Genomic DNA, 17,622 nt, shown 5'->3' with positions numbered 1-17,622 from the left:
AGACTGTCCTGGCCAAAATGAGACATATGGTCACCCTAACTTGATGCCTTTTTGTGAGAGGGAACAAGACGTGTCTGTTATCTCCATATGGAGTGACTGGGGGCAACTACTAGGAATCTCTATCTTAGGGGGGCATAACACCCTCCCACACCCCATTGCCTCCTGACACTGCATGACAAGGCCCTGGTGCAGGACTAGGTTAGGGGCTCCCTTCCCCATTCCAAAATCTAAAATGTTGCTTATGCCCAGCATTGGACCCACATCCTATCCCACGGCCTCCAACATCTTCAGTTGCCCCCCAAAGCTCCCCCCACCTCTCCCACTTGCCCCCATCCTCCCAGTCCTTCCCACTCACCCCATAGTACACCAACACCTCACCCCCCCAACCCCTCATCCACCGGCCTCCAGGACTTTCCAGGCCATTCACCAGCGCCCAGCTGAGCACTCTGCTCCCATTCCAGGCTAGGGAGGCAACTCCTAATCTTGGCTGGCAGCTGCCCCTCAGTTCTTCTCACCCCACTGTCCACCCCACATCATGCAGGAGACCAAATCTGAGTGATGAGTGGTGTCACCTGGTCACAATGCCGCTTAAATCTGGCCTGGGCCCCAGAGGGGTGAGGGCCAAATTTGTGTGAGCAGCATTGCCACCCTGTGAGCCAAGTGATATGCCGGAGTGCCATTCCATCTGGAAGTCCCTCATAACTCAGTGGTTCTGGTGGAACTTCACTACTTGCAACATTATAGCTATGTCACTGACTCTATGTCACTGACTCCTGAGATTCCACTCCCTGTCCTGTCCATGCATTACTTCCCACCTTCCTCTTCTCCACAGAAGGGGTTCCACCGTTCCAGCCTTTCTTATCTCTCAGCCAGTGCAGGCTCTTCCCCTTCTTCTGAGTGCGAAAAAGCTTGAGAATAGCTGCTGCTGCTATGTCCTTCTCGGCAGAAGTCAGCAGGGGGAGCAATTAGAAAAGAGAGGCAACCGCTGCATCAGAGGAGCAATATCTAGGGTTTGATCCAAAGTCCAATGAAGTTAATGGGACTGAGCTTTCCATTAAAGCTGGCACTGGGCCAGGCCCCTAGTGGTCAGAGATAAGAATAACCGGGGGGAAAGCAATCCCAAAGAGCTAGACAGGTCAGATCCAGGACACTAGGCTAAATAGCAGAAAATAACATAGAATCCCAGGACCATCCCACTCATATTGGGGGCACTAAGACAGGTTTGCCATAACATATCTAGGTGGGGTTTTTAGCAATGTACATTAATTAAATGTCTCATCTTCCCATCTGGAAGCAGTAACCAGTGAGTCTCTTCCCCTCGTGTGATTTCAGAGTGAGAGATCCGGGTTCTTCTATCCCTGGTGGTCCAGGGTGGGAGGTGTGCATGGGAACTTGTGAGGTTCCCCCCAGAATTATTAATGATTGCAGCTTGTCTACAGACCTTGCAATCCTGTACCCCCACACTCTGAAAGGCAAATTTAGCCTAATTGGGGCAGGGCATGGGGAGCATTTGGGAAGTAGCACACACTGTACTGGCTGCTATGTTTAGCCTCTCTTCCCTCCTGCTACCCGGACTGGAATCTTCTGCCACCATGACCTGTTGGTGGGGGAAAAGTATGAGAAGAAGGGATGGGGAGGAATGGGTTAGGCTCCAGAATGTCTCTGTGTGAGGGCAGGCCATTCTTCAGCAGGGATGAATTCTACAGCTCCAGTCTCCATACCTCTGCCTTTCTCTCTCTCCCCCCCTCCTTCTCCATGTGGATTACCAGATGTGGCACTTGAAGGCTGGATTCATTGGTGCTGTGCTGGAGCAGTGGAAATGCCTGGCAAAGTCCTGGCTGTTGCTGAGGGGCCCGCGGACGCGGAGTGGTGGGGGGCTGTGTGGGTCCCTGTGCAGGAAGGCTCGCAGTCTCTCACGGCTCTGGTGCCCACACATCCCCTGGAAGGAAACAAAACAGTCATGTCAGCATCTAAGAATGATCCCAAAGGCTCACTTGCCCACGAGCCCTCACATAGGGTCTGCCAGGTTCCAGCTTGTCATCCTTCCTGGGCAACATGAGCATGAGGAGACAGGGCAAACAGAGAGAGATGCTGGACAACAGTGCCAAGAGAGAGGATGACACAGATCTACACATCTGGATACTGCCATTTCTTAGTGCATGGTAAAGGGGAAGAGTTCCATCTATCCATATCTATCTGTTCTAAACTCTTCACTATGTTATTTCAGTATGTTAATTTAGTCACAGCCCCAACAAGGCAGAATTTACGCTGGCTGGCAGGGGAAACACCTACAGGACAGGTAGTGCTGTGAATATGCCATTCTTTGGAGGGGAGTGTCCAGCTTTTATTCAGATGGTTTGCAGAGTCTGGGGCATACTGGACTCATCACTGTTGCTGGAAGCCCAGATGATCACTCTGGTTAATCCTGCCTGCATTCACTGACAGCTGGTCTTAGAGCTGCCACATCCCTTCTCTAATTCAGACCTTACCAGAGTGACCCAATTCTTTGTAGCCTCAGGACTGGATCACCTTCTTCTGCACTCTTCTCAGGGCTACTATCAATAAGCACCCTGAAGCTCCAGCTAGTGTGGAATACAATGGCTGATCTCTATGATCCCTGAATCTCTATGAGAACATAACACCAGTGATCTATGAAGTGCACTTCACTTGCAGCTCAAGGGTTTGGTTATGTACAAGTCCTAAACTTGCTAAGAGGAAGGTACCTGAAAAATCTCACTCCATCCATCCATCCACATACTTGACCCCCACCACCAAAATACTTGATCAGCTCTCTCCCTAAAGCTCATTGTGGTGGCGGTGCTGGTTCACTATTGCTGTCTTTTCCTTCCTGCAAACCTAAATTTCTTCTTGCCCACTCTTCCCAGGTAAGTAAATTATCTTTTGACGGGCAAGTTAAATATCATTCATTTTTTTTCTTTCATTAACATCAGTCATCAAAAACAAGGGTGCTTAGATATTCCAGTGACTGCTGCCTTAGATCAACCTTAAATGATGGATAGTAGATAGTATGTTGTGCTTGGTCCCTTTGACAGTCTGATATTACTTCAGAGCCCACTGTAAGATGTATGTCTTCAGTGAGGCCTTTGATCAGCATTTAGGGAGCAGTCCAGCACTGCAAAGTGGGGAGAGAGACTCAGACCAGCAGGGCGGGCTTTAGGAAGTGCGGGGCCCAATTCAAACATTTTCGGCGGGGCCCTGGTAGGAATGACTAAAAAAAAAAAAAGTGTAAAAAAAAAAAAGCCTTTCATTTCTTCCATGTATTATTTACTTTCCATAACTATATAAATAATAAAATTATATAGTATGTACATTGCATCATATATGCTGTTGATTGGTTATTAATGACTGCTGTTTCACATGTGTGGGTCCCCGCCAATCCCTGGGGGTGTGCACATGTGTGGGTCCCAGCTGCTCCCTGCCCCCCTCATTGAAGCAGGTGTGCAGGGTTACTGCCCTGGGAACTGCAGGGCACCAGTGGACATGGGGCTGGTTGGAGGCAGGGCAGGGGCTGACTGGAGGTAGGGTCTGGCTGCAGGCAAGGCAAGGGGTGCGGGGTTGACTGGAGACAGGGGTGTGTGGGGCGGGCTGGCTTCAGGCAGGGCCACAGGGCAGTGCAGCAGGGGTTGGCAGGGCTGGAGACAGAGGAGTGCGGGACTGGCTGGCTTCAGGCACGGGGGTGCAGCAGGGGTTGGCTGGAGACAGAGCAGGGGGTGCAGGCTGGGTGCGGGCAGGGGTGTGTGTGGGGCTGGCTGGTTTTGGGCAGGGCCGCAGGGGTGTGTGGCAGGGGTTGGCTGGAGACAGGGCAGGGGGTTTGGCAGGGGCTGGCTGTGGGCATGGGGTGCAGAGCTGGCTGCAGGCAGGGGGGGCGGGGCTGGTGCGAGCAGGGCAGGGGATGCAGCAGAGGCAGCTGGAGCCCTGGCCCTTTAAATAGCCCCCAAACCCCCCGCTATCCCAGGGCTCTGGGGACTATTTAAAGGGCCCAGGGCTCCCCTGCTTCTACCCCGCCCCAGACCTTTTAAATAGCTGTGGGAGCCCTGGGGAATGCATGGGGGCGACGGGGCTCCGGCGGCTATTTAAAGGACTGAGGTGGCAGAGGCAGCTGGAGCCCCGGCCCTTTAAATAGTCCCCGGAGCCCCCCGTTACCCCAGGACCCAGAGCGCCAACTGGGAGAGCGGGGCTGCAGGGTAGGGCTTGCCACGCTCCGGCCGGAGCTCCAGCCGGGGCTGCGGGGCTTGCGCACTCCGGCCGGAGTTCCAGCTGGGAGATCGGGGCCACGGGGCTTGCCACGCTCCAGCCGGAGCTCCAGCTGGGGCCGCGGGGCTTGCCGTGCTCCAGCCAGAGCTCCAGCTGGGAGAGCAGGGCTGTGGGGCAGCCGCGCTCCCGCCTGCGCTTTGGTCAGGGGAGCGGGGCCATGGAAGACCCCGGAGCAGACAGACGGCAGCCGGAGTAAGTTAAAAAAAATTAAAAAGGCGCCAAAGGCGCGGGGCCCTCTTAAGCGCGGAGCCTGATTCCCAGGAATCGGGCAAATCAGCCTAAAGCCGTCCCTGCAGACCAGGAGGGAGGGAGATGGTGATAATCAGACACACAAACCAGAGAGAGAAAGTATGAGAGGAAGATACATTAAAGGAGGCCAGATGGACTGGGACAGACAAGATGAATAAGATCAGCAAGGTGTTCATTACATTGGCAAAGCTGATGTAGAAGAGCTGATGATGTGAGAGTCCACTCCCGGGTAAATTCCTCTCCTGTTTGTGCTTTTTCAGCCAGTTCTTATAGGCCTGTGGGCAAAGAGGGACAGATAAATTAAATAAAAAACTCAGACTGTCACAAATATCATTAAAGTTTAACTCACAACAGAGTGCTGGTGCTGTGCTGGAGCTCTTATGCTGGGACCACAGACATCCATCCACCCACTCACTGAGAAAGTATAGTATCCTTTTCTTTCCCGTCCCATCTCCTTGCTCTCCAAGTTGGCTTATCCCTGCCCTCTTTCCTATCAACCTAACTGTTGTGCTTCCCGTTCCAGGCAATACCACATAGTGGCAGCAGAGGGTCAGAAGATGATGATGTTTGATGCACTATAAATGAATGAAAACCATTTCAACTTGAGTCACCCATGCTCAAAAAATACTTGCCATGCTTTGCATTTCACTAGTACCTTCTGTCTAAAGATCTGAAGGCATGTGACAGACATTATTTAATTAAACTTCATAACTTCCCTGAAGAGGAACTTTCTTCCACAGAGTTCTTTCAGCTTCATAGATATGGGTATTGATTCATACAGGACCAAGACAGGACCAGAGCAAGAAGGTTGCAGGGCAGGGTAGGGCAGGACTGAGGGGCACTGGCAGAGTTGTGTGAAACTACAAGACTAGAACAGCAGGTAGCTTGTGATACCTGGTAAGCGATGGCGAGTCCTCCTGTGTCAGCTGCATTCTCCAGCAGGGTGAAAGTGCCATTGATTCTCAGGCCCTGCAGAGAGTAGCGTTCATACTGTTCCACCAGGCAGCCTGTACCCCGCACTAATGCATCCCTGTTGCATCTAGGACAGCTCTCAGGCACCACTGTGGAGAAGAGGGAAATCCAGGAAGGTAAATGTAATGCCAGTGTCCTCTGGGATTCAGTCACTGCTCCCATTAGTAATGAGTATGGTCTGGGATTGAGTCTTTTGAATTTACCAAACCCACCTTTGCACTACACATTTAAATAGGGAGCAGGTCCTGGAGGAGCGCCCCTGAGCTCTCCAGAGGGAACACACCTCTGAGGTCTGTGACAGTGAGCAGAGGGAAGACTCTATTATAAATTACCAGCAATGGTTTGGGGCATTGGAACAATTTTTATAGTCAGGGTGCTGAAAGTGGAAACCATGGTTGTTATTACTACTTCAGGCCAGGGGATGTTTCTGCACCCCGACACCTCTAGCTCCAGCACCCCTGAATGGTTCACAATACTCACCGTAATCATAGAATGCGTGAAGCAGCTCGTGTGCCATGATGACTCCCATGGCTCCAAAGTTCACAGCGCTGAAAAACATAGAATGTAAAAAGGTGTCAGCTGCCAAACCTGCAGGAGGCAGGGGACGTAAGGGTTTCTCTGTACAACCCTGCTCCATTAAGTGTGATTCTACTCTGCCAAGTGATGGTGTAAAACCAGTATCAGGGGCTGCATACTTATCGTCTCTGTTATTCCAGACCAACATGTTCAGTAAATGTGCAAGTAAAGGTATGATTCTTCTATCAGCACTGCCAATTCCCCCTGGCTATGTTTACACAGCAATTAAATACCCACAGCTGGCCTGGGTCAGCTGACTTGGGCTTGCTGGATGGCTGCAAAATTGTCGTATAGACTTTGGGGCTTGTGAGCCTGAATATCTACACAACAATTTTAGCCCCACAGCCCGAGTCAGCTGACCCAGGCCAGCTACAGGTCTTTTATTCTAGTGTAGACATACCCTGAGAGTCAAGCTGAATTCTTTCTAGCTCATACCCTTTCATCATTAATAAAAATTCTGCAAGTCAAATTCTGCCCTCATTAATTGTGGAATCCCAGTGTCTTCATGCCAGGTTAGTGACATGGTAATGCCAGGTTAGTGACATCTGTGCAACCCCATTGCCTGTTGAAGAGTTGCACAAATGGTAACTGAGGGTAAAGATAATGGGGTTGTACAAGTGAACAATTGCAATTGGATGTTTGTTAACAAGTCTGCTAAGTATGTAATCTAATTGAGGGTTTCACTAGAAATAGTTGTGGTACTCCCACAGATTCCACCCACAAACCAAGCTCCACCCATTTGAAACACCAGAATGAGTCCACTCACAGTCAAATTTCCACAGTATGATCATCCCTCTCCTTTCTTATATGCATTGATCAATAATGAAAAAGCAAAGCATGTACGTAGTGATCATCACTAGATTTCAGAATTAACAGGTGACTGAAATGAATAGGAGCAACTCACATCTCTCTAACAGCAGCTGCTTTAAGAGTTCTACAGACTCAGTTCGCATTTTAAAGGTTATCTGCAACTACAGCTGGATGTATAACTGATTTTTCAGTTTACTGGCCATTCTGAAAAATCAACACTGACTTTTGTTTCAGGGTTGGCCAGAATTTATTTTTTATTTTTTTTTAGCAAACTGTTGAAAAAAAAATCTGATTGTATTGAATGAAGCATTAAGTTCCACCTGAAATGGAATGTTTCATTTTCAGTTTTTTTAAAAAATTTCTTTAATAAAATTGAAGTAAATTTCAAAATGAAAAGTCATTTAAAATTGAAAAATCAAAACTTTGCATTAAAAAATGTCAAAACAAAATGTTTTGATTTTTTTTATTTCAACTGAAACAACTTGGAGAATTCAAAATAAAATCGTGAAATATTTTTGTCAACCCCGAACTGCATTTTTTTGAGGAAAAAACCCCAAACCCTGGATGTCTGACTCCTGAATCTAATGCTCTCTCTCTCTGAACTGTTGGCTCTGCTGGGCTAACAGTGTTAACAAACTTACTTCCGTCACAGTCAATTTAGTCAGCAGATCAGACTGAATACAGGGGGCAGATCTGCTGATTCAGAAGTGACTCACTCATTAAGTGGAAGCACATAGCATTAGAAAAGTATATTTGTCTTGCCATTATTCATTTCAGCTGTGTCCCATTCTTAATCCTGTTATGAGTTTTATGAGTCATCAAGGACACATGGGTGTTCTACAGATAGGAGGTGTAAGTTTCACCATAGACTAAAAAGAATTATAATATTGATCAGACCACTTATTTCATTTCTTTCCCCAGTGAGAGCCTATTTTTGTACAATAGGAATTTAATGAGTCTGGGATTATTCTCCCTGTGCAAACCTTTCTCCCGGGGGACAAAAAAAAATGACATCAAACAATGTTTGATGTCTCTTCAATGACCACTCAATGACAACAACTGGTTGCTCAACAGAGGTGCTCTCATTATAACAGAGGAACAGAATTGTACTGTTTGATGGTTCACAGGAATGCATACAAACCTCATAATGCAAAAAAAAAAAGTTGCTTAGTAGAGGTGGTCTTTTTATAAAGGAGGAACAGAGTTGTCTTTGATCCATTTGAAGACACTTTGGATAGGAGATTGCCTAAAGGTTTCACAGGATTTATTCTTGGACTCTAGAAAATAATATAGCTCCATCTTTGAGTGACTCAGTATTGAGGTGGACTCAGGAACTGTTTTCTTTGTAGCCTGTCTTGATGAGCCTCATGTCTTTTTTCCTTCTCCTCTATTATATTCTGCCTGCATGGGAGGGCCAGGAAAACTGCCAGCCTGAGTCTCAGGGTAAGAGCCTGAGGTTACTCAGTGACAGATGAGAGATGGCTTATCTCAGCCCCTCATGGAAAGCACTTAGGCTCTGATTTTGCTCGAACTGAAGCCAGTGGACAAATTCCCACTGAGTTCAGTCAGAGCAGGACCCTCTCTCCCCCGTTTTGGCCTTTTACAGTGAAACAGTGTGGTACAAACACAGCATGCCGAAGGGGTGAGGTTTATGCTGGTGGCTTTGCAGCCTCTCAGTACCTGGGGAACTCAGCGTGGAAGAAGGGGCTGCGGAACATTCCCGCCGGGAAGACCACGGCGTGGCGCCTCAATGAGTAGTAGGAATGGACAGACCAAGGGAAGACCTCCCAACTAGAAGCAGAAAAAGAAAAGAGAGAGAACACCCACTATTAATGACTTGGGACCTTCTCCTGATCCCTCTCCCTACTGGACCTTTGTGGGAATGGTGGTGACATAGAGAAAGAACTCCCCAGTGCAATCCCATTCAGAGAGGAGGCAGAGTTAGAGGTTCACATTATTCAGAGCCTCATGTGTTCAATACAAACACTGTATCTGCCTTTATTTATTTATTAGGCACTTATCACTGCCATAGCTAAGTTCCTTGAAAACATTCATGGATGTACCCTCCTCACACCACTGTCAGGTAAGCCACTGCTAGTAGCCTCATTTTACAGAATGGCTAAGAGACTTCCTCACATGCAGGTGGTATGTGGCAGAACAGGGAAATGAACCCAGCTTGTCTGACTTTCTGCTCAGTGCATTAACCACAAGAGCAACTTTCCTCCCCACTATCTTGGCCCATTCCTATACTATATCTCAAATCCTCTTGTTTTTGTTGTAGCTTCTTCTGTGTCCTGTCAGCTGCTCCTATACCTCCTCTCCGCAGCCTATATACATCCTATAACCAGTCCCCTACCACACATCATCCCCACCACCTGTCAGCTGACACATACTTATCCTGCAGGTGGGGATGAAGGAGCCTCAGGGAGAAATTTTCCCTCACAGCCTTCAGGCAGGCCACCACATTGAGCAAAAAGGTATTGTCATGTATCTCCAGCTGAGGAAAGAGAAAGGCAATGAGAGCGAGTTTAAAAGGACACAGAAGAGAGAGCAAGAGCAAGAGAGAGATGAGAATCAGAAAGAGGATGGGGCAAAAGAGACAACACCAAACAGGGCAGAAAATGGGGTTAATAAAAAAATCAAACAATCAAATATTCTCTTTTTTCTCCCAACCCTCAAAATCTCCAACCTAAGATGTGGAAAAGGACTGCAGGAGATATTATCACAAGCAAAGCAGAGCACGGCTTCTTTGGGGGATGAACTGTGCCACCCCCAACTTCTCCTGTCCCAACAGAAGGCAGAGTAAGCAAAGACGCAAGAGCACTGGCTGGACCTCCCAGCTTCTCCAGACCCAACCTCTTTCAAAACGACATTGGAGGGAAAGGAGAAGGTATGCTAGTTGTATGGAGTATGCTCTGCTTCCTTCCCCTCCAGCAGAAATTCCCCTTGGGTATGGAACAGGTATATTACCAGTAACAAGAAAGGTATGTTTGCATTGTATAACTCACATCCTGGAATTTCCGGTCCATTTCAGGAGTTTGGAGGGTGCTGTCTGGATAGCCAATTTCCACCTGCAGCTTAGAAACCTTAAATCATTAAAATAAAATAAAATAATACACATAACCAAGAGGATTCCTTACATTTTGAATGTCCCTATAAAGTGTTTCAGGGCAGGGTAAGAAGGACTTATAAATTAGCTCTGTAAAAATAAGAGATGTCCTATTTGACTTCTCCAGGTAACACATCTCCCCTTGCTCTTCTCCTTTCCCAAATCAGTGCCATAAGGCCAAATGCAACCCTGACATAAACAGCAGCTGCTCTAATGAAGCCCATGGAGTTGCAGCTGCTTACACCAGGGCAGCTTTGTGCTTTTTTATCTCCCTCCATGTGGAAGCTTGTTGGTGTTCATATATGTTGGCACGTGTGCAGCTGTGGGTGCGCATGGACAAACACTGACCTTTTCCATATATACATCAGAGTATGACCATGTGCATATGATGGTATATGTGTATCCACCTAGAAGTGTTGAGCAGGTATGTATAAAAGTGTCCATGTAGGATCATGTACATGAGAACACATGTCAAAGTATGTGCAGGTGCACATCCCTTCTCCACGGGCTTCTGGGACATAAGGACCCAGTGACCTGTGACTTCAACACATGCCTTGTCCTTGGCCTCTTGTCGGGTCTGCTCATCCATCCACTCCACCTGATCCAGCCGACTGTTGAGGGCATCTCGGACTGCAGAGAACATCTTCTCAGCCTGCCAAGGGGAAAGAGAGATACACTCAGGGCTACAGAAAAGCAGCTACTCCTTAGGAAATACCATATCTGGCTCTGAGAGGAGAGGGGAGCAATCAGGGCCCGTGTTTATTCAGTCCTGGGCTACTCTCTCTCTATGCTCCACAAATTGAGCTACAACCCAGCCCTGGTAAGGATCCCTCTTTCAGGGGCAGCTCCAGGCCCCAGCACGCCAAGTGCGTGCTTGGGGCGGCAAGCCACGGGGGGCGCTCTGCCAGCGCCGCAAGGGTGGCAGGCAGGCTGCCTTCGGCGGCTTGCCTGAGGAGGGTCCGCTGGTCCCGCGGTTTTGGTGGACCTCCCGCAGGCATGCCTGCGGGAGATCCGCTGAAGCCGGGGGACCAGCAGACCCTCCGCAGGCAAACCGCCGGAGGCAGCCTGCCTGACATGGTTGGGGCGGCAAAATCCCTAGAGCCGCCCCTGCCCTCTTTCCAGGGAGTGAGAAGGGATTTCATTCTTCACTTCCTTTCAGCCATGGGCTTGTCCCTGTACACTGCTCCCCAGCCCTGCCCTGTTCTCCTCATCTCCCCATTGCCTCTGCTTAGGTGAGAGGAGAACACAGTCCCTTGTTCATTCAGTCCTAGACTTCTCCTCTCCTAACATGGGATGGGATCTACTCTAGACTCTTTCCCTTTGTTTGAATTAAAGGAAAATTCAGGATGTATTTAGATCCAGCTCCCTCTATTATACAATCTGACCCTCCTCTTTACTGGTGGTGTCTGAGGGGGATTCAATCAATCAGTTCAGGGCTCCGCTACACGCATGTGCACACACACATACACTTCTCTCACAGTGGAACCTATATTCTGCCCTGGAGGAAGCCCAGGAAATTCACTTCACTGATGCCCTTACAAGGAAGATGAGTGCTGTAGTTTGACAGGCTCTCCTGTGTCCTTCTTCCCTCTTTCTCTTCTCTGCTTCTTCATTGATCTTCCCTCTTAATGTCTCTCATTGTCCCATGTCCCTGGGTTATTTTGTCATGGCATTTTTCACACATTGCAAACCCTTTATAAATTCAATGCTTGTGCTAATAATCTTGGAAATGGAAATCTGATCCCTTAGCAAAAAGGTTCCCCTTCCGCAGGGTATGCAGACTTGTTTGTTATTACTGACCACTCAGAAGCCCTGGCATATTGGTTTGTTAATATAGGATTGTTCACAAGTACTGGGTAATCCATGCTAGTTTGTTGTAATGAGATGGTTCATGAGTGCTGGAACTGCACTTACTGGGGCTGCATGCACTAGTTTGTTCTTGTAGGGTCACATATAAGTACTGGGCCTGCAAGCACAGGTTTGTTATTATAAAATCACTCATGGGTATTGGGGCTGCATGCACTGGTCTGTTATTGTAGGGTCCTGTATGAGTGCTGGGGCTGCACACAATGGTTTGTTTTAGTGTAGGATCATGCATGAGTACTGGGGGTCCCACTCTCTGCTTTGTTACTGAAGGGATGAGGCTAAGGATAGAGGTCCTAGTACTGACTATTTTAGCAATAAGTGTATTGAAGCTCCAATAACCTACCTCACTCCCAAAGAATGATGGGACATTTGTAAGGAATAAGGAAGTGACCTGACCTTGATAGTGTATCAGGTGAGAATGGAAAGAGAAGAAGGAAATTAAGATGAGTTTGTGTTTGGGTGGGGGAAGAAGAATACCTACGAGTTTCTTTGTCTCTTGAGGGAAAATCTCTTGCACAATCATCTCCCCAAGGACAGGCTCAAAGAAGGTGCTGGTGTCACTCAGGCATTTCCTCCAGCGATGGGCCAGTACCTGGAAAAGAAGCAGAGAGAGAGAGAGAGAAACAAAGTTCCAGAGGAGGAAGGCAGAACAACACATAGAAAGCGAGAGGGACAGAGAAATATGTGTACATGTGTAGTAATTATCATAGCAAATAATCAAGAATTTAATTTATTTTACTTAGATTTTTATCAACCCTAAAAGGTTTTGAGCACTTCAGAAAACATGGCCATAGAACTCAAGGCTGGTTCACCCTCTTCGCTTCCACAAGTGGAGGGAACTCATATCCTGGCTGGAAGGGACAGAAAAGGGAAACCTGCCCATCTGTATATTGTTCTCCAACCCCTGTCCTTGTGGAAGTCTCTTAGTGTGGATTGGACTCCATGGGTGCAGTAGCAGGTACAGGACTGGCTTCCTCCATGGCATCATCACTAGAGGAAAGTGCTAGGAAATAGGAAGTAATGCTGCTATCCTGGTCAGCATGTCCTTCCACTCTGTCCCTCCAACATGAGAAACTACTTTGAGGACTAGAGATTGGGGCAGCAGCCGGAGAGGGGGGTGGCCATGGGAGCAGAGCATCTACAGAGCTGCCTTGGGAAGGAAAGCTGACTCACCAACCCAGATTCCCCTGTCTTTCCATGCAGCTTTTCATATAGCTCCCTGCGTGCATCTTGGAACCGGCTGTCGAGGGCTGGGGAGAGGTTTCCAACCAGGCAGAGGATCATATAGATCTGTAGGACCCTGGGGAAAAGACACAAAGCAGCACATTTATAGGGATTAATATATAAGGATCACTTCAGCCAGTACTAAATGCATCCATATCTTGGGTAAACTGTGGCAGCTGTTTAACTGCAAACAGCAATACCACTTAACAGCTGAAGACAAGGAGTGATTAACAGTACCTCTGCCTGGAATTGCAGGAAGAATTTAGTTTGGCAGAATATAATTGCCTGAGCTGGAACTGGGCCAGGAAACAGGTCAAAGCTTGCAGAAAGTGCCATAGGATCTTTAATGACTACAAGTGGGAAGAGCCTTGCTAGTTAACCCATTGATCTTCTGCAGTGCCTTAGTGTTTCCTTGGCCATCTCCTATCTGAACACTGATTAAGTCCATTCAGGTTTAGTTTGACACCTGAAGCTATCACAGCCTCCTCAAGGCACAGTGGCTACAGTATCAGACATCAGCTCCTACCTCTCCTTCTGCCATTTTCCAATCATCCGCGACATGCCTTTCAAATAATCCATGTCATGCACTGCGATTGGCTGGGAGATGTTCAGCTGCACAGGATGGAAGGCTGCCTGGAGGCATGACAGCCAATCGATCGCGGGTGCCTTTTCCTAAAGGTAAAGCCAAACAGAAATGCTGAAATGTGACTTCCCAGCCTATCCCCAGGACTGAATGGGGAAAATAGGAATGTCTCCAAGGAGACTGAAGTGCTGGCAAATGATGGCATATATCACATTGGTAGATGTGCACAATGCCCCTGTGCCATGTACATTGGCCAAACCAGACAGTCTCTACGCAGAAGAATAAATGGACACAAATCAGACATCAAGAATTGTAACTTCAAAAACCAGTAGGAGAGCACTTCAATCCCCCTGGACACTCAATAACAGACTTAAAAGTGGCCACTCTTCAACAAAAAAAACTTCAAAAACAGACTTCAATGAGAAACTGCAGAACTGGAATTAATTTGCAAACTTGACACCATCAAATTAGGTCTCAATAAAGACTGGGAGTGTCTGGGCCATTACAAAAAATATTTTTTCCCTCTGTTGATAATCACACCTTCTTGTCAACTGTTGGGAATGGGCCACATCCACCCTAACTGAATTGGCCTCATTAGCACTGACCCCTCACTTGGTAAGGCAACTCCCATCTTTTCATTTGCTGTATATTTATACCTGCTTACTGTATGTTTCTCTCCATGCATCTGATGAAGTGGGTTATAGCCCATGAAAGCTTATGCCCAAATAAATTTGTTAGTCTCTAAGATACCATAAAGACTCCTCATTGTTTTTACTGATACAGTCTAACACGGCTACCCCTTTGAAACTGACAATTCAGTGGCAGAGGAGACTCTAGGAGGCAGGAGAATGGCAATTTCTGTCGGGCTCCTGCAAGGGGCTCCACACATCCAGAGCCGGCTCTAACAAACACTCCCCCTGGAGCGCTGCCCTGCCCCGCTGAAACAAACAAACAAAAAAACCTCGAGCGCCACCCTGCCAAACCAAAACAAAAAACAAAAAACACCCTGAGTGCCCCCCGCCACCCGAAGATTGGCCGCCCCTTACAAGGTGCCGCCCCAAGCACGTGCTTGGTCGGCTGGTGCCTGGAGCTGGCCCTGCACACATCCTCTCTCATCTGGAAGTTCAAGACACACACCTGCAGCTCCCTGATAGTGGTGTGATAGAACAGCATCCCTTTCTCCCGCCGTTCCTGCAGTGGGGTGACCTCCTTCTGGAGGTTGGAGATGAAGGACAAGGCAAAGGAGATGGAGGTGGAGGTAACATTCTGTGGCCCTCCCAACAGTGTCCCCAGCTTCATCAGGTATGAGAAATACACACGGACCACCTGTGATTTAAAACCCATCACCAGTAGAAGAGCTATGAGTTGGGATCTGAGCCATCCCACTCACCCAGCCATTCACCTGGATCATCCCACCCAACCCTCAATCTTTCAGGAGTTGCTCCCCACCACCTCACCAACACAAACCACCTCTTTCATCCCAATGTTCCTGTGTATCTGTCTGGAGCAAGGTTTGATGAATAGGACTGTTAGATCTGTGAAAAAAACTGAATAATCAATTAGAAATAAATAGTGTATAGTTCCCTCACACTTTACAAATGGTTTAAATATAGGGATCATTTTAGCACTGAAATGCAGCTACTTTTGGGCTGGGAGGAGGCAGCTGTTTAATTGCATGAAGCAGTAGTGAACAACAGTGAACAGTGTGATGCTGTCTTCCCTGGTGCCAGCTCAGGACAGGGCTGCAGGCTAATTCAGTCATATGTTAATAGAAATCAAAGGAATGTCAAAGGTATTGTAGTGTAATCAGGCCAATTCATTTGTGAACACACAAAGGAAATGTTAGTGGTATTGTATTTGCTTATCTATAACCTGTTGATTGATATCACATTACATTATGTATATCTCTATAACTAGATAACCCTAGATCAAAAGTGTTAGTGTTAAAATGAGAATGTACTTGATGTGTAAACTTCACAAAAACTAATGAAGGATTGTTATTTGCTATTACGTTACCTTTTACATTATGTATATCCCTCTAATTAAATTACCCATCAAACGCGATTGGAACCTTGGAAATGTAAATGAAGAAGAGTGCTAAAGTCAAAACAAGGGCCATTTTATTTGACAATAGAAATTCACTGGCCCATGTGGGTGAAGACATGTAGATGGCACTAAACTGGGAGGAGTGGTAGATACGCTGGAGGGTAGGGATAGGATACAGAGGGACCTAGACAAATTAGAGGATTAGGCCAAAAGAAACCTGATGAGGTTCAACAAGGACAAGTGCAGAGTCCTTCACTTAGGATGGAAAAATCCCATTCACTGCTACAGACTAGGGACCGAATGGCTAGGAAGCAGTTCTGCAGAAAAGGACTTAGGGGTTACAGTGGATGAGAAGCTGGATCTGAGTCAACAGTGTGCCCTTGTTGCCAAAAAGGCTAACGGCATTTTGGGCTGTCAAAGTAGGAACATTGCCAGCGATTGAGGGACGTGATCATTCCCCTCTATTCGGCATTGGTGAGGCCTCTTCTGGAGTTCTGTGTCCAGTTTTGGGCCCCACACCTCAAGAAGGATGTGGAAAAATTGGAAAGAGTCCAGCAGAGGGCAACAAAAATGATTAGGGGGCTGGAGCACATGACTTTTATGAGGAGAGGCTGAGGGAACTGGGATTGTTTAGTCACGGAAGAGAAGAATGAGGTGGGATTTGATAGCTGCTTTCAACTACCTGAAAGGGAGTTCCAAAGAGGATGGATCTAGACTGTTCTCAGTGGTACCTGATGATAGAACAAGGACTAATGGTCTCAAGTTGCAGTGGGAGAGGTTTAGTTTGGATATTAGGAAAAACTTTTTCCCTAGGAGGGTGGTGAAGCACTGGAATGGATTACCTAGGGAGATGGTGGAATCTCCTTCCTTAGAGGTTGTTACAGTCAGGCTTGAGAAAGCCCTGGCTGGGATGATTTAGTTGGGTATTAGTCCTGCTTTGAGCAGGGGGTTGGACTAGATGACCTCCTGAGGTCCCTTCCAACCCTGATATTCTATGATTCTACGATTCAGATTGTCTTCTGTGAGCAGAAACTATAAATATTGATTCAAAGGAATAATCATTATCTCTGACTGTTTGGACTTTTGGATATTCTATGATTCTATGACTTTTACAGGGAAGATGCCAAATGCAAAGTGGAGATCCCCAGAAATGTCTAGGTTTCCTGAAAAGACTTTTGGGCAACTAGCAGTTTATTATATCAACTGCTATCATTTTGGACTTCCAAACTTTGAGTCACCCGTTAATGTATTTTACGTACTTTAACCTCTCATCAATTCTCATTCCTTTTCTTAGGCCTGGTCTACACTGGCGGGGGGGTGGGGTGTGTCGAATTAAGGTACGCAAGTTCAGCTACGCGAATAGCGTAGCTGAACTCGAACTACCTTAGTTCGAAGTACTCACCCGTCCAGACGCCGCGGGATTGAAGTCCGCGGCTCCCCCGTCGACTCCGCCACCGCCGTTCGCGGTGGTGGAGTTCCGGAGTCGACGGGAGTGCGTTCGGCATTCGATATATCACGTCTAGATTAGACGCGATATATCGAACTCCGAGAAGTTGAACGCTAGCCGCCGACCCGGACGGTAAGTATAGACGTACCCTTAGCTAATACATCTTTAATTAGTTTACTAGAGAATTGGCTGCCAGCGTTGTCTTTGGTGTGAGATCCAGAGTACCAAATTGATCTGGGTAAGTGACTGATCCTTTGGCCTTCGGAGTAACCTAATGTGATATGATTATTGGTTTATATAACCTTTTATCACAAAGTCCAGTTTGTCTGGGTGGCAAGATAGACTGCAGCGGCTATGACTCTATGGTAAGACTGGCATAGTGATCCAGGAGTGCACCATTTGTTACTGGCTTGATGAAATCTAATTATAGAATACACCACCAGTTTGGGGTGTCTGCCCTGTTTT

At 47.4% G+C, this 17,622-nt stretch overlaps 1 protein-coding gene across 4 annotated transcripts in view; it reads right to left on the bottom strand.

Annotated features, from left to right (window-relative positions):
* Positions 1-393: 393 nt before the first annotated feature.
* Positions 394-17,622, bottom strand: part of KEL (Kell metallo-endopeptidase (Kell blood group)) — a 33,840-nt gene continuing 16,611 nt past the window's right edge. For 3 of the 4 annotated variants that reach the window (XM_039534706.1, XM_039534717.1, XM_039534731.1), the window contains 12 exons: positions 14,802-14,990; positions 13,608-13,753; positions 13,031-13,157; positions 12,339-12,449; positions 10,545-10,643; positions 9,891-9,968; positions 9,276-9,379; positions 8,563-8,673; positions 5,977-6,044; positions 5,419-5,585; positions 4,704-4,799; positions 394-1,939 (listed from right to left, as the gene is read on the bottom strand). In XM_039534706.1, the coding sequence (XP_039390640.1) occupies positions 1,763-1,939; positions 4,704-4,799; positions 5,419-5,585; positions 5,977-6,044; positions 8,563-8,673; positions 9,276-9,379; positions 9,891-9,968; positions 10,545-10,643; positions 12,339-12,449; positions 13,031-13,157; positions 13,608-13,753; positions 14,802-14,990 (1,473 nt within the window). In that variant the 3' untranslated portion in view covers positions 394-1,762. The remainder of the gene's footprint in view (positions 1,940-4,703; positions 4,800-5,418; positions 5,586-5,976; positions 6,045-8,562; positions 8,674-9,275; positions 9,380-9,890; positions 9,969-10,544; positions 10,644-12,338; positions 12,450-13,030; positions 13,158-13,607; positions 13,754-14,801; positions 14,991-17,622) is intronic. The other variant, XM_039534727.1, reaches the window with a different exon arrangement.

Source organism: Mauremys reevesii, linkage group 1 (genome assembly GCF_016161935.1).
Source record: "Mauremys reevesii isolate NIE-2019 linkage group 1, ASM1616193v1, whole genome shotgun sequence".
Classification (NCBI taxonomy): Eukaryota; Metazoa; Chordata; order Testudines; family Geoemydidae; genus Mauremys; species Mauremys reevesii.
This window is presented reverse-complemented; position numbering and strand designations above follow the sequence as displayed.